This window comes from Nannobrachium achirus, assembly GCF_963921795.1.
Source record: "Nannobrachium achirus genome assembly, chromosome: 18".
Classification (NCBI taxonomy): Eukaryota; Metazoa; Chordata; class Actinopteri; order Myctophiformes; family Myctophidae; genus Nannobrachium; species Nannobrachium achirus.
Window position 1 is genome coordinate 19,002,224 of NC_137825.1, and position 16,410 is coordinate 19,018,633.

General features: G+C 41.0%; 1 protein-coding gene across 1 annotated transcript; it reads right to left on the reverse strand.

Annotated features, from left to right (window-relative positions):
* Window positions 1–574: 574 nt before the first annotated feature.
* On the reverse strand, window positions 575–16,344 carry LOC308302935 (uncharacterized protein; the record flags this gene model as incomplete). Its single annotated transcript, XM_080747254.1, has 15 exons — window positions 15,801–16,344; window positions 10,609–11,490; window positions 10,087–10,349; window positions 8,717–8,922; window positions 7,558–7,825; window positions 7,347–7,433; window positions 7,081–7,239; window positions 5,092–5,238; window positions 4,522–4,776; window positions 3,841–3,984; window positions 3,472–3,712; window positions 2,846–3,130; window positions 1,652–1,879; window positions 1,175–1,306; window positions 575–921 (listed from the first exon to the last, which is right to left on the reverse strand). Exons 1-15 carry the CDS (start codon window positions 16,213–16,215, stop codon window positions 575–577), a joined length of 4,059 nt encoding a protein of 1,352 aa, XP_080603380.1. The 5' UTR covers window positions 16,216–16,344.
* Between the last annotated feature and the right edge of the window lie 66 nt (window positions 16,345–16,410).

The window sequence follows — 16,410 nt, forward strand, 5'->3', positions numbered from 1 at the left end:
CTGTTCCCCCAAGTGCTTTCAAGACCAGCAGCCACCTTTACTGGAAATCACAGGAAATTATGGATTTCATATTGCCCACACTGTCAACAGTTTCAAAGATGGCTTAACCTCCTAAATCTAAAGGCAAAATGCATAATTATTATACTGATGCTCTAAGTGGGCCTCATTAAAGAACACTTTCAGACTCATTCACTAATATGTTCCAGGGATATTGCAAGGCAATGTGTGCATAACGTTTTACTTTCCAAAAGGGCGGTACTAGAGGAAATACCACAGGGGACATGTTTTCCCCCCAGCTATGTTATTTTGGGGGAAGAAAGTGGTGAATGGACATGGACAGAGGGACCTACAGTAGCCATCCATAGAGCTGCTAGTGGAGCTGAAGCACTTTATATGAGTCAAATACACGCAATCATTTTCTTTTTCCGTCTTTTAATATGAAGCAAATTGAGCTTACATTGTATGAAATTGTGCTATACAAATAAACTTGACTTAACATAAGTATTAATACACTCCCCAACGCTAAATGCAAGGTGAATAGCGGCACTTATTTGTGTTTGGATGGGACGATCTCTCATGATTCTAGGTCCATGTCCTGAGCCAGTTTCCTCATCATCTTCCCCATCTTCTTGGGAGTTTTGATTTTCGGCTGGTAAGTGAACTTCTCAAAGCCCTCATGTGCTCTCCCAGGAATGTACCTGAAGAGATGGTCCTTCTTGTACTCGACCACAAACTTAGCGATGTCAGCTTTTACTCTTTTCTTCATGCAGGACTGCGATGACAGAGTAACTGTGGGCCAGAGGGTGCGGCCAGTTCCGGTGATGAAAAGCCGATCCACGTCATTTCCAAGCATCCCTGCCATCTTGGTACAGAGCTCCATTTTGCCATTGTGGTACATGCCTTTCACATGTCCCAAGGAATCTACAAATACAGAATTACAGCTTATAACAGATGTTGTCAAATAAAGGTCAAAGGGCTGTCAAGCTGGTCTTAAGGGTGGCCCCCGTGAAATTAAGAAAATGTATTCTACTTTTATTGCTTCTATTTACTCTTTATTTTCATTCTGGACTAGATGTTTTCTAACAATAGAAACCTCCTCAGATATGAACTATGTTGTCACCCAATACATTACAAAACTGAAATAATTAAGTAAAATATGAGTTCAGTAACAGACCTTTGGTTTCATGATTCATGAATTCACTGACTAAGTCCAAGCCAATGTTGCCTCCGGGCTTTCCTTCAAGGTTTGCCACACGGTTCCACTTCATGTCTTGTCTTAGGTACTCTGGGTAGAATCCTTCAATCCCTATAGACCAGATCAGAATGTTTGTAAACAATCGTTTTCAGCTGTATTTCTGGGCTATGGATATCTACACAAAAAAACAGTGTCCAGCACATAAGCTATGTCTAGTTTGTCTAACTGTGGATAACTAGAACAAACAAATATATTTCTAATGGTCAATAACAATATCATAAGTGTGCTGTTTTCCAGAAATAAGGTTAATAAATAATACTGCTCCAATGCAGCCAAGGTTATCTACCCGTAAATACATTTTTGGCTGTGGTGATACCATGATGATTTGTATATTTCAATATACGCGCAAGTTGGACTTGATAACCAGTGACAGAATGCCCGTAGCAAAAATCCTACCGGTCAGCAATCGATGGCAGGTGGTGAAATCCTTGAGGTGTTTTCTAGCCCAGAACAGAACCATGTCCATTTTCCAGAAGTCTGTCATGGCTTCTCCATCACCCTCTCTGACAGCATCTCGTCTTGCCATGTTATAAAGCCCCTCCCACACAAGAGCCTTGGTGTAGTTGAGTACATGGTCGTGTGCATCGGATGCAATGAAGCACATCTCTGAGCAGTACCATGTAGCTGTAATGGGGAAAGAAACAAGATTTAACATTAGTCACATTGTATTATATTTCCAGTTATATACTGTATTTGTTAGATTTAACTGGTTATCATTTTTGTGGTCAAGTAATTTAACTACATGTTCAACTCAGTCTCCAGAAGTTACCAAGTTCAAGTGCCTCAGTCACCAGTGCAACCTCTTGTTTATGACATAGTAGCTTATGCTGTAAAGTGCTAAATTAAACGATGCAACTCTTAATTCACACCTTTTCCCTCCACTGATGTTCATAATCAGATCATTTGCGTCAGGTAATTCGAGTTGCAGCCTAGGTTTAGTACACTTCATATACTATATGGGGCAGCAGCGGCTCAGTAGGTAGAGTGCCCATCTTATAATCCAAAGGTTTCAACTTTAATATTACTTTAATATTTTATTTTATTTAATTCATTATATTTTCTATAACTTTTTAATTCATGAAAGTCATAAAAACTGTAAAACAAATGAGGTCACAGATGTTCAAGTAATCACAGATTAGTAAAACTAGAGTCTAGTAAAACAAGACTATACAACATAGGTCAGGGGTCTTCAACAGGGGGTCACCAGAGTTACTACACAGGGTCCTCCAAATCTTTGTGTGATAGAAACTATCTTCTCCTTTTTTATATTAACCACTTCAATCCTTTAGCCGGCTATTTTCCGCAAAGAGGTTTGGTGTAGAGGGGAAAAAGAATGTCAAGTTTATTAAGTATTAACGGTTCAAGTGGTTAAATACGTTTCTGAAAAGTGAAAACACAAATTGACATGAATCCAAAATACACTGATGATTGTGCTGTCAAACAATGAAACTATTATGGAAACTATGAAAAGGTTGTGGGGGTCCCTGCTTCATCTCTCTCAACTAAGGGGTCCTTGGCCTGAAAAAGTTGAAGACCCCTGACATAGGTAATAGATGGATGATGTTGGTGTGTTCATGGGTGAATTCTTACATTGCTCAGCATTGCCTCGTTCTGACGGACTCAGGCAGTCCTTGTGGTACCACTCATGTCTTCTGCACTGGTCCATGAGTGCACACTGCACCATCTGTCCACCTCGTTGCTCTTTACAGTAACAGTATATGTAGGTGCCATCTCCTTGACAAGCTGGGCTGCAGAACCAATCCTGAGTGACGTTCTCTTCGGTTGTTGTGTCCATCGGTGCACAACCTTCATGGAACCACACACCTTCACACAGGTTGCTGCAGCACTGGACTAATGGTTCACCTGCCTCCGTTTCTAGAATAATAAAGTAGACACAGATTTAATTTGAATATAAAATCCCTCAAATATTTTACACTTCATGAAATATATGGCAAGGCAGAGTTATTTATGTAGCAAATTACATTCACAAAAGCAATTTAAGGTACTATAAATAAGGCATAAAAAGGTGTTCAAAGACAACAAAGACTGAGCTACTGTAAGTGTGTGTGTGTGTGTGTGTGTGTGTGAGTTTGTTAATGTTTTGCATGACTAATCTCTCAAACCACTGGCCAGATCAGCATCAAACGTTTCGTGGACACAGGTCAATGAAGGAAGACGGTCTTAATAACTAAAAGCATGCTCATATATTTGCATACCTTTTCCACAGAAACAGACTTCATTCTTCTTTACTTCAGACCGACTTGCAGTGGCAGCAGCAGTATCGATGTCTTCTTGAGCTGGTGGCATCCAAACCAAGTCCACCAGTCTCTGTGAGAGTCCACTTACCCACTCAATTTGGGCCTCAGTGTCTGTGGGGAAGTCTGAAGGCTGCTGATCAACAGTGTCAAGGTTCCACTCGGTAGCCGCGTATAATGTGATGAAAGCAGTAGTGGCAAACTTTGCAGGAAACAAAAAAAAAATTACATTTGTTTTTGGCTCAGGTGATGTGTATTACAGAACAGGCATTGAAACATAATATGAATTTGAGGAAAATTAAAGCAATGCACAACAACTCAAGATATTACCGTGATGAAATCCAAATCCCAGACATGCTGGAATTTTAGTTTGATGGGGTTGAGAAATCTCTTAAATGAAAACAGCTTTCTGATGTGGGACAGAGACCCTCGTGCCGTCACACTCTCCTGACTGAACAGCATTTTCATCAAGTCCTGTGACAAACATAGCAGAACATTAGACTTTTAGTTTTGTTTTCTCAGAGTAGTAGTAGACCCTTTCTTTGTTCCCAATTTAGTAGTTTTTTGCCAATTAAAGGACAACTTTGTTTTTTTTACAACAAGGGATCATATTTTTTCTTGTAATTAGAGAAAAGAAAAAGTGAGTGTTAAAATGTTTTCATTTGCTTCGTTCTATTGTTTTATTGCATTCACCGTGCTAAAATGTGGGGCATGCGTACGCACAGGGGCAAAGTGGCTAAATATGTATTTTTAGACACAATAAGCCCTGTGAGTCCCTGGACGCCACTTTGAGAACCACTGTCTAAGATCTTTTTTTAAGTTACAGATTGTTAGGATGTGTTTGGAGTCAAGGGCCACCTATGTGCTACACGGCAGCGCTCTGGAGGTCTGTAGGTATTGGGAAGGAAAAAATGTTGTCGGTACATCTTCTAACATTTATACAACTGAAACATGTATGTGTGGGTTAGGGTTGCGTGAACTTGCGTTTACAGCACACCCTTAGTAAGTCACCTGGTAACACAGGGATTCCTTGTGAAACTCTGACGGGGCTTCCACAAGCCCTTCCAGCGTCTGTTCTTCAGCTGTTGAGCCATCGGGCGCGGCTCTACGGCTGGGCTCCACTTTGTCGGTGTTGAGGCCATCTCCACAGTACAACACTTGGTGGGGTTTCCCCAAGTGTGTTGGCACATATTCACTGAAGCCGCCCATTATGTCAGCAACTGCTTCTGTTGTGCTCGAGTTCACAGGGATTGCACCGAGATTGACCTGTAAAAGAACAACAGGGGCATAAAGGACATTTAAGGCATAGTTCTTAATCAGTGGAATGTCACTATCTTTAGCCTCGATAGTGGTGGGGCTCTTATAGGGATGGGCCAGAATAACCGAATAATGATTTTTGAGGATACAAATCTATTATTAATATATATAACAACACTGTCTCCACACAAATGTAAACCCATATTTCAAACCAAAACCAAAAATACAGACTGGATTGCCATCGAAATTCTGTGCTTGAGGGTGGCTCATATATAGTGTTTCTGATTAAGTTAGGTTGTTTTACAGTTGTACGTGCCGACTTACAACAGTGCTCTTCTTCTTCATCTGCTGGGAGTATATATGGGGAATGTGCCTTACAACTTCTCTTCTCAGTCCTTTGAGCGCTGTGAGGTTGTCAACGATTATGCGCATCACAATTATCTTCATCTGTTGCCGCAGTGCCTCGTATGTCTAGAACAAAAAAGAAAATAAATATATATTGAGCTGTTTTATTGTCACCATGTGCTGGTGGTCATGTCAGAGATCATCGTCATTTCTTTTTTAAATATATATATTTTTTTGTCAAAGTTCAATTTTAAACTAGAAATACTGTTCCTTCGAAACAGTGTGGGCTCGATTCCAACCCAACAAATAGGATACTTTAAGGTACTGTAAGGTACAGTACCTTACAGTATTGTACTGTACCTTACTATACTGTACTGCACCTTACTGTACTGTACTGTACTGTACTGTAACTTACTGTACTTTACTGTACTCTACTGTACTGTACTGTACTTTACTGTATTCTACTGTAACTTACTGTACTTTACTGTACTCTACTGTACCTTACTGTACTCTACTGTACCTTACTGTACTGTACCTTACTGTACTATACTATACTGTACTCTACTGTACCGTACTGTACCTTACTGTACTGTACTCTACTGTACCTTACTATACTGTACTTTACTGTACTCTACTGTACTTTACTGTACTCCACTGTACCTTACTGTACTTTATTCTACTTTACTGTACTTTATTGTACTTTACTGTACTCTACTGTACCTTACTGTACTGTATTGTACTTTACTGTACCTTACTGTACTGTACTCTACTGTACCTTTCTGTACTGTACCTTTCTGTACCTTACTGTACTTTACTGTACTCTACTGAACCTTACTGTACTTTTACTGTACTCTACTGAACCTTACTGTACTGTACATATTCTATGTGTTCTAGATCTACATTTTTGATTCTGTGTTTGGGAACCAGCAACTGTCAAATGGACTCCAACTGTAGTGGAGTATATTGAGTGCATATACTGTAGGCTAACAATCCCAGATCACATCTGTCCTCCACTATGTCTATAACCAAGGCGTTCTTCTATGTGGCCACTCCAGACTGAGGAGTGGAGCATGGCTTTTATTGTGTTTGTGGATCTGACTTGGAAATGCATTGGTTTTGATATCTCCCTGACAACCAACAACAACCACTAATATGGCTGACTGTCCCTGCGGGCTCTAGGATATATGGCTATGGGATTTACATCCCATCGCCCGGACTTGATTCTTGATCACAGCTGTGTAATCAGTAGAGTGGAGAGGGACATTTATTTATAGTTTTAACTATAACTATAGTTTTATACATCACACAGCTTAGACATTTGGATCAAATCAGAGAGCAGACCTGTGTGAACGCAATGATATAGATAGCATATCTGAAGTGTGAACACTGCAGCCACAGCGCCTTAACATAAACATGGGTCTATTATCCTTCTCTCCACTCTACTAAACCCATTGGAAATGCATTGGGTGCTTAAAGTTAAACATTTTTATTTTTTTATATTTATACTACAAAACATTTCAAAACCAAAAGTACAAGCACACGTGTCCTCAGTAAGCTGAACACATAAAAATTTGAATGGTGTTGAAAGGTGTAAGCGTTTAAGAGATGAATCGCGCCAAAGTTTTGAGGAGATACTGACTGACTGACTATAAATAATGAAGATAACATACGTGTGCTCGCCTTCCAGGCGAGCCCACAATTACCAGAAACAAAAAGAGCTAGAATGACCTTAACAGGTCTCACAAGTGTACAAATGGAAAGGTAGGGTCGATTTGAACACGTTTGAGAACTACTAGTATTAGTGGACTCCTAATGTGTCATAGTGTCATAGTAAATCAGTGTCATACTGTACACATTCTTATAATCAATCTAATATTTGCCACGTACAAGGCCAAGTCTTTTCCACGGACACATTTGTCTGTGTACAAACATGTTGATTTATAGTTATCTACAAAAGGATGTGTGTACCTGTTTGGATGGGAGGATCCTGGCTGGTGACACCTCAACTGCCTTTATCCGAGGCCCCCGTAGGGGGAAATTTATGCGGTTCAGATGGGCAAAGCGAAATGCCCAAATCGCTGGCTTTTTTCCTTGTTCTATACGTTCCTGCTTTGCATGGGCTGTTATCTGTTATAAGAAGACATGAGGTTTGATTGCTAGGGGGAAACCGTTGTGTATTAACCAAATGTATTCTAATAAACAAAAAACGAATATGTTTGTCTTTTTGGTAATACCTTAACACAGTCCCAAGTGAGAGAATATGATGGGTTAGCATTTTTTGTCTTAACAGCATTACACTTCTTTCGTAGCTGTAGTTCTTTCTAAGAAGCAACAAAGAGGAATGGACATGTGTTGAATGAAAACAATACCCAACACACTGAATACATAACATGACAATATAAGTAAAACACAAAGCAAGTAATCTCTATGGTCCATCATGCTCACCTCAATCTCTCCTTTCCACAGCTTAACCTCTTTATCGTGGTCGACTTGGATTCTCTCTACATTTCCCTTTGCAATCATTCTGCTTTGGGAGATGCCGAGGGTATTCATGATGGTGAACATCTTGGGAGGACAACCTTCCCTCCACATCTCAACACCAATTGCAGACTGGACAAATGCATGTCTTTTGAGGTTAGTGTGTAACGCAATAGACATGACCATTGCAACCCTCTTATCCACCAGCCGTTGAGCTTCCTCTTCAGTCATTGACCTAAACGACAATATTAAAATATATAGATAGCTTCAAGTTCTTTTCATCGGCACTGATGCTATTAGAACTACTTTTACAGTGGAAGTGAAACACAATTGACCTTTTGCTTTATAATATAATACAGTAACATGCATGGTCATAGTCCTTGCTTTGTAGCAAACTGTGAAATAAATTCCTATCTCCGCCACTAGGGAGCAACCACGATTAAACCTTGCTGGTGATGTTACTACTGCTTTTCTGGCAAGTGCATTAAGGCAGCATTTTATTAACTATTATGACTGGAATATATTACACAACAATGATTACAACAACAGCAGAGGAATAAATAACATGATATTGACCAGTTACCTATATCAAAGCACACAATTTCTATTACTGTAAACAAATTCACAACGCTACAATCACTGCACAGACTCCTGGAACCAATTGCCATTAGAGAAACATTTCTGTAAATAAATGCCAATTCTAATGAAAACTCTGAGAAAAATAGTTTATAGAGAATTGTCACAGCCTGGCAAATAACTTTCAAGTAGCATATCAGCTCTCAAATAGTTCAGGTAAAACATTACAGTAGATTAAAAACATGGCTAATAGGCAACGTTGTTACAGCTGATAAAAGTTATAATTAATAATAGACAGTAGTCAACAGCATTGTCAATGCTCATTGACAAACCAAAATCTAACACATCCATTATTAATTTAATAATCAGCAGCGTTGTTACTTACACATACTAAAACATTATTATGCAGCCTGCCACCTGAACTGGAAATCAAACTACAACATCAGCCTTGGCTTTCATCCCCCTTTAAATCTAATGGATCAAACTAAATAGGTAGATGACTGTCAAATGAATATTGCCTGTCTGAATGAATATTAAGAGCGTTACACACCTCTGCTCTTCTTTTGAACGATTTCGGACTAGATGTTTTGAATGGATGTTCTGTGCCAATGGGAACATTGATCGCAGGCACTTCATGGTAACAGGGGCTTTTTCCTCGACCCATGCATTTGCCTCCTCCCAACAAAACGTGGACATGTTTTCAGGAGTGACTTGCTTCGTGTAGGGTCCCTCCTGGTCTCTGACCAAGATTCTACGCTGTAAAAAGAAGGAAAAAAAAGAAAGAAGAAAGAAAATCACATTCACATGCAGCAGACTGTCGGGAAAGGGACTCAAACTCGCAGATGCTGTCAGGCAGCTTATGTTATGAGCCTTGAGTACTAGAGTAGGTACCTCCAGACCAGTTCCGGCTCCATCAACACATCTTTAATATTCATACAGCTTAATATGACATTTTGAATTTTTACATTTGCATGGCTGCTAAAACTTGACTTCTTTTTTTTTTTGCTTTTAAATCCATCATGAAAAGGATTTGGCATTTCTTGGTCTCTAGGTCACACAGTTAGCATTACCATTTGAGCATGGGTTTTGGAAACTTTTAGTTAGCTACTCACTCCTAATGTTAGCATACAGCCTCTGGAAGTCATGTGTGTTTTGTATTGGTTTCCTGGTTGTACGTAGGGTTGTTAAAACTAGGGATGCGGTATCGGTACTCGTGGTATCGGTACTCGCCCCGATACCGGCCTATTTTGCGGTATCGGTACTCGTCAGATACTGCTCACAAAGCGCCCGAGTACCCTGTGTGTTCTGCCACTTCGCCTTTCTCTCTCTCTCTTAAAGTATCAAAAGTAAAAATACAAAATGTTTGAGCATAGCAGATCTAGAAGATCATGCACAGTACAGGAATTTCCATGGGCTAAACCTGTAAAAAAAGTGAAATGTGTGGCAGTTGTGCCATGTTCTGGGAAAGCAATGCAATTTAATGTGTTATATACAGCCAGAAAGTGAGGAACATCTGATAAAAAAAAACGTAATTTAAAGACATTTTGTATTATTAATTGTACTCGTATCGGTACTCGGTATCGGCAAGTACTCAAAATGAAGTACTCGTACTTGGTCAGTAAAAAAGTGGTATCGGGACATCCCTAGTTAAAACCACAGTAATGGCGACGTGTTCCACAGGGAGGCGCTCAGGAAATCAAAGCCATAATGCCTTATATAAAGTTAGACTTTTATTATTTTAAGATTATAAGAACATACAAAGCATTAGTGGGAGCCTGAGAGATGGTCAGTAAGTAGGCTGCCCTGTAAAGTTGATACTCTTATAAACTCTTGGTTTGAAAAGGCCAAAAGACAATGTCACAATCAGAGGCAAGCTCAAATTCCTCCCATATCTAAGGTGATGAGAGTAGTTTGCCTTACCTCTCTTTCAATGAGTTCATGAGCAACTTGCATGAAAGCATTTTTAACAGATGCGATTTGCACCAGCTGTCTCAGTGCCTGTCGATAGCTTCGATGTTGCAAATACTTGATCGCATTTTGTAGTTGTGAAGCTACGCTCTCCCTCTTCGAAGGCGGTGGAGGTGAGGCCGGAGCTTGTGGTGGTTGCACTTCTTCTGGAGGTGGTTCTTGTACTACTTGTACATAGAATTGTGGATGTTGCACACTTGATGTGGACGGACACCCTGTGATGTATGGAAGAAATGGCTGTTTTACTGCAGATCTGGTCTAATGATCAAAGTTTAAAAAAACACTTCAGCTCAAATATATTTAGTAGTAATTAAAATAAAAGCCAATCCATGCAAGCTCATACCAAATCACAGGTGTGAGCTTGTGGATCTACTATTTTCATTTGTTTTTTAAATAATTGAAAACTAAAAAATAATCACCTACATTATTTTGCATTCAATAACAACAACAATATGAACAAACAATAATAACAACCTGAGATCATGTTGGTATTGTCATCAGTTGACTCATCTGTCCCTATGCTTTTCCGTTTGGACGCAGGTGCATCAGAGTCAGGATCAAACCATATGCGCTTTCCACCTCTTCTCTTCGTTCTTGATTTCAACATCAGAACGCACGCCATGCATATGAAGTCTGACGGCGACAGATGAGGGAACACCTTTTCCGCAGTATTCTTATCGTAACAGAACGATTTTATGGATCTTCTGTTGAGGTGTTTCTTTGTCTTGTCTGCTCGGATCACCGCGTTGCAGTTACTGCAGCGTCCCGCAGAACCCTCCACCAACTCCTGTTCAGGAGCAGGTGGCGTGTTGGCAGTGCCCTCCTCCGTGCCCTGCTCAGGAGTAGCAGGTGACATCTCGACAGAACCCTCTTCCACATCCTCTTTAGAAGTAGTAGGTGCTGTTCCAGCCGTGCTCTTCTGTGCAGAAGGAGGTGGTGCATTGACGGTCACACACACATGTGTGCTTTTCTCGGCAGAAGTAGAAGGCAGCCCCCGAAGAACAACGTAGTGCTTGTTCTTTGCAGAAGTAGATGAGGTGCTCTTCTGACTGGAAGTAGTCGCAGAAGCAAGCTGTCTTGGAACAAGAACATACCGTACAGGCCCCTTCGTGTTTGGTGGTGTGCTGACAGAACCCCGCACATTCTTCGCAGAAACAGGTACAGAAGGCAGCTTCGGATTAGGAATAATCACGTAGCGCACAGTGCCCTGCGTGGAAGCATTTTTAAGAAGTGGAATGTTGGCAGCACCGCCCCATCGTTTAGCCTCTGATATGTTGGCAGAACCCACGTTCTGTTTAGGAGATGGCGAGTCGGCAGAACCCTCCACGTTCACTTTAGGAGCAGGCTCTGCTGGATCTGTCAATGTAATTCAAAGAAGTATTATTGGAATGAGAAAACATACATTTACATTAAAAACTGTTGAAAATGGGGAACATGTCATCCTTTCTCAGGCAGAAACCTCATATCTCCAAGTTTCAAATGTGTATGTTTTTTTTTTAATTAAAGCCCTACTTCATCATACAAAAGTGTCCCACAAAACTTTATTTAATAGTATTTTAAATCATTTTAAAAATGATAAATACAAAACCAACGGTTTTCGACAGGGGCGTCACAAGGGGGGACTGAGTTACTACTAGGGCCCAAGGTGGAGGGGGCTTAATTATTTCATACTTTAACTATTGAAAAATAGCAGATTTACAAGCTCACAGCGCGGCTGCGAGCTTGTAGATCTGCTATTTTTGAAAAGTCGTGAAAATGTGTGCAAATCTTTGAATATAGCCTATGTATTTTTAAGCGAACATTTGTAGCTTAAATTTGGCTTCTGGGGGAGGGTCCCTGCCCTGGAACTAAATATTTTGAGATGGGGGTCCGTGGCCAAATACATATCATTTTGGGGGTCCTTCACATCATGAAAAGATGTGAGCACCACTGACATAGAAACATAGGTTTTTCAAAAAAAGATTTTAAATATTCAAAGACTTTTTCTACGATTTTTCAAAAATAACAGATCTACAAGCTCGCAGCCGTGAGCTTGTATATCTGCTATTTTTCAATAGTTATAGCACAAAAGAATGGGTTCCCACTTCCCAGTCTAAAGGGTTAAACCCCCTCAGCCCTCCGTCCCCCTGATAGTAGAGGAGCCTATCAATTTTTGTAATTTTGGAATGATAATTGTTGGAGACATGTATATCTTCATTCTTGGGGTTCTCACAATGCCAAAAAAACATGTCTTCAATTTTTCTTTTTGGGTTTAGCGTGTGTAATTAGCATAATTAGCCAATTAATTGCCAAAAACAGTAAATGGCAATAACTTTGCTTCTAGGTAACTTATAAGTGATCTTAGAGTCTAAGTCCATGTTTGTGAGGTCCTGAAACTCATCTGTTACCATTGTGAAGTCATACAACCTTTCCTAATTAGCATAATTAGCATACATTACGCAAAACGAGGTGAAAATGAGCAAATTTCTGCATTTCTTTATTTTAGTCAACTTTGAAAGCTTCTCACAGACTCTAAGATGTATGTTTACAAGTCCAGGAATTATTATTATCCTATACATGAATCATGCAACCTTTTGTCTGTGTAATAATTATGTAATAATCACACCGAAACCAGAAAGCTATATTTCTTTATATATCCCCCATATAAAATAAAGAACAATATGAGAAATGGTCACAGAATTATCAGATCGTTTATACTAATATGTACAGAAAGTTCTGTAAACACATTTAAATAGAAGGGTCTCCATCTTCGTCGTCGACGTCATCGTCAATCCCCAACAGTTGTGCCTTGCTTACATTACAACACACCTCTTCATCTTCCCCACACATGCACATCTCGGAGCAGTTCAAATTTTGAGATCGACAAGAACAATGTGACATGCACTGGGATTTCTTGCAGCCACATTTGATCAGTTGAGTAATGGTGGCTGGAGCTGGGGGATCCCGTGTTGTGACTGGCACCAGATGATCTCCCTCAGCCTCCCATCCATATTCAGTTGCTGGTGGCATCTGTGGGTTAGGTACGTGGTCCTGATACCATACCATTGCCTGGTAATGGGCACAGGCAATGGCTTGATGTAATGCTCTTTGTGTAGGTGGCAGCTTCTCTGCTTATAATTGTTTCTTTGTGAATAACCTCCACCTGAGTTCACCAACATCCACAAGATTTGTACCGGGCTCGTACAGCTGGCAAACAAATGCTTCAATCTTTTTTTCTGTGTCAGAACTGAGCTTTTTTGAAGTACCTAGAGTAGCAAATGCAGATACCACCTCCACATGACACTGGTTTAGGGCTTGCCAACAGGTTAACTTTCCTTTTCCAGCAAAATGGCCTGTCTGGTCAGCTCCAGTGAAGGCATGGAACCCTGGTAAGACTGAAGTCTTCGTTTCACCCAGTGCCTGCACTACTGGCTCCAGTGAGATGATACGTTTTTTGTTTCCCACACCGGAGATGAAATAGGTGTCCTTGCACAGCTGATTGTACCGTTGGATTGCAAGAACAAAGACATCAGTGTCTGGGGACTCAATGTAGAGCTGTGTTGCCCCTCTTTGGACAGCATCCAGGCTGTGCAGGATTATCCTTGTGTCAGCCTCTTCCTGTGAGCTGTGGAGATGTTTTACATCGATATAGTTTGAGTGGACATCTTGCCTTGACGTGATTATGAAAATGTTGGGTTTCCCCTGGAAGTGTTGGAGGGCTTTCTTAGCAAGATAGTCAGCTCATCTTTGGTGTGGATACCTGACAAGAACTGTTTTTCAGACACCTTCCCTATCGGTGTGTTGTCTTCCACATGATAAGTGGTAGGGGGCTTGCCACCCTGGCGCGCATACACGTGGCCTCCTTCAGTGAAGATGCAATATCATAGCGGTCAAATACTACATGGGTCTCACTATGTTCTTTGGTCTTCCTGTCCAGTATGGCTATGAAGTGGTCAGCCCACTGGGAACATATCTTGATCCATGATGGCTTTCCCATTGCCTCTACCAATGCCATTCCATCTATGACACTTAGATGGCAGGGGACAACTGTCAGTGGCAGCACTCTGTGGTTGCTGATCAACACCAACGTCACCAGTCCTCTTCTCATTCTGCATTCCCACATGTAGCCCTTGCGGGAACTACGTGGGCAATCCCACTTCCATCCCATGCCCAGTTATCCCACATGTAGCCCATGCGTGAACCACGTGGGCAATGTGGTTCTCGAGAATGGTCATGAGCTTGCTCTTGTCTGTGCAGGGCCGAAGCTCACCAGTCACTGTGAAGAGAGCATGTGGTTTGGCAGTGAACTTGTGCTGGCCAATGGCTTCTTTGAGGTTGATCTCTAACCGTGATCGAGCAACAATCAGCATTCGAGCAAACAATGACCTGTCATCCTTCAATTCCACCACCTGGTCAGCGAGCTTGTGTTTCACAACTTTTCCTGCACTCTTCCACATCTTCAGTTGAACCTTTTTCATTCTGGCCCAGACACTGACTTCATTTTTGTTAATGCGCGCTTTCACAAAAGCAACATAGTTCTGCTGGCCAATTTCGTCTTGGCTGCATACATCTTCTCCACGTGGGGTGGCATCACAACTTTTGTGATGATATTGGGTAGGTCTTTGCCATGTTAGAGGATTCAAAGATGACTTGATCACATGCTTCAATCGAAGTACATTCTTTTCCTGCCTTGTCCAGACAGCAATGGACAAGTCATGGTGCTCCTTTTGTGTAGCTGTTTGTGTGCCAGCCATCTGGCATGCTTCTTCAGCAAGTCTACTCAGCTCTGGTGCGACCAGAGAAGAACCTTTCCCTAGCACTAGCATTCTGAGTAATGCCCACAAAGCCTCCAGTGACCTTCATGATGCGATTGTGATGTGTCCAAGCAGCATCATTCAGGTGTTTTCAATAACTATGATTAGCTTTATCAGCTGTGATCCCTCACAGCTGAAGCACAGTTGCTTGACTAATTATGACAAGAATTAATCTATGGATATCCTAACAGAAAAAGAAACAGGTAATTTCTTACTTTCAGACTAATTAATAAATCATGTATGCAGATTATACTAATGACAAAAGGTACTAATGACAAAAGGTTGCATTTACTTACATCAGGATAGGAATTTCTGGATTAAACATACTCAATTAGTCAATAAGAGTCTCAGACTATCTCTCCAAAGTCAGCTAAATGTGAAAAATTAAACGATTTCCTGATTTTCAACTCGTTTTTGCATAATTTAAGATGATTATGCTAATTATGAAAGGTTGTATGACTTCACAATGGTAACATATGAATTTCTGGACCTCACAAACATGGACTTAGACTTTTAGATCACCTTTATAAGTTACCTAGAAGCAAAGTTATTGCCATTTCCCGTTTTGGCAATTAATTGGCTAATTATGCTAATTACACATGCTAAACCCAAAAATAAAAAATGAAGACATGTTTTTTTGGCATTGTGAGAACCCCAAGAATGAAGATATACATGTCTTCAACAATTATCATTCCAAAATTACAACCAGCAGAATCACTTGATTGGCTCCCCCACTATGAGAAGAACATTCATGGGGGGCCCGCAGTGAGTGAATCCTTGTACCCAGGCAGGGCCCAGAATTTGGTGCGACACCCCTGGTTTTTGACATACATCCAACAACAACAACATAATACATTTGGAGGGGGTACAGACCTGGCAGACCTGGCAACGTACGCGGCCCGCGGTCTTTCAGCGTGGTTTTCTCCCTGACCATCTGAACGCACTCCACGCATATGAAGTCCGACGGCGACAGGAGCGGGAACAGTATCTTCGCTGTCGCCGCGTCGACGAGCGTCGATATTTTCACCCTGTTGACGTTTCCGTGGACCTCGTCGTATTTCAGCTCCGCTCTGCAGTTGCTGCACTGCTGCTGCGGGTCGGCAATGGACGCCTCCGTGTCCACTTCTTGCATAGGAGTAGATGGAATGTTGCTGTCAGAATCCCCTTCTTCTTCCATTGTCTCTTTAGATTCATAAGTAGATGGAATGTTGACAGGATCATCATCCTCTTCCGCGCTCTCGTTAGATTTAGAAGTCGATGGAATGTCGACAGAATCCTCCTCGTCCATGTTCTGTGTAGAAGTAGGTGGTAATGGTAGTACTATTGACTCGTCTGAAGTCGGTTTGAAACGTTTTCATAAGTTATGGTGAAGAAAAGAAAGAGGAAAAATGACAGAAAATGTTTTCAACCCGCCACTCTGCAGTTATGGCCGTTAATATACAATGAGTCGCTGCGATATGACGTAACGTCGAGCAACAACCTC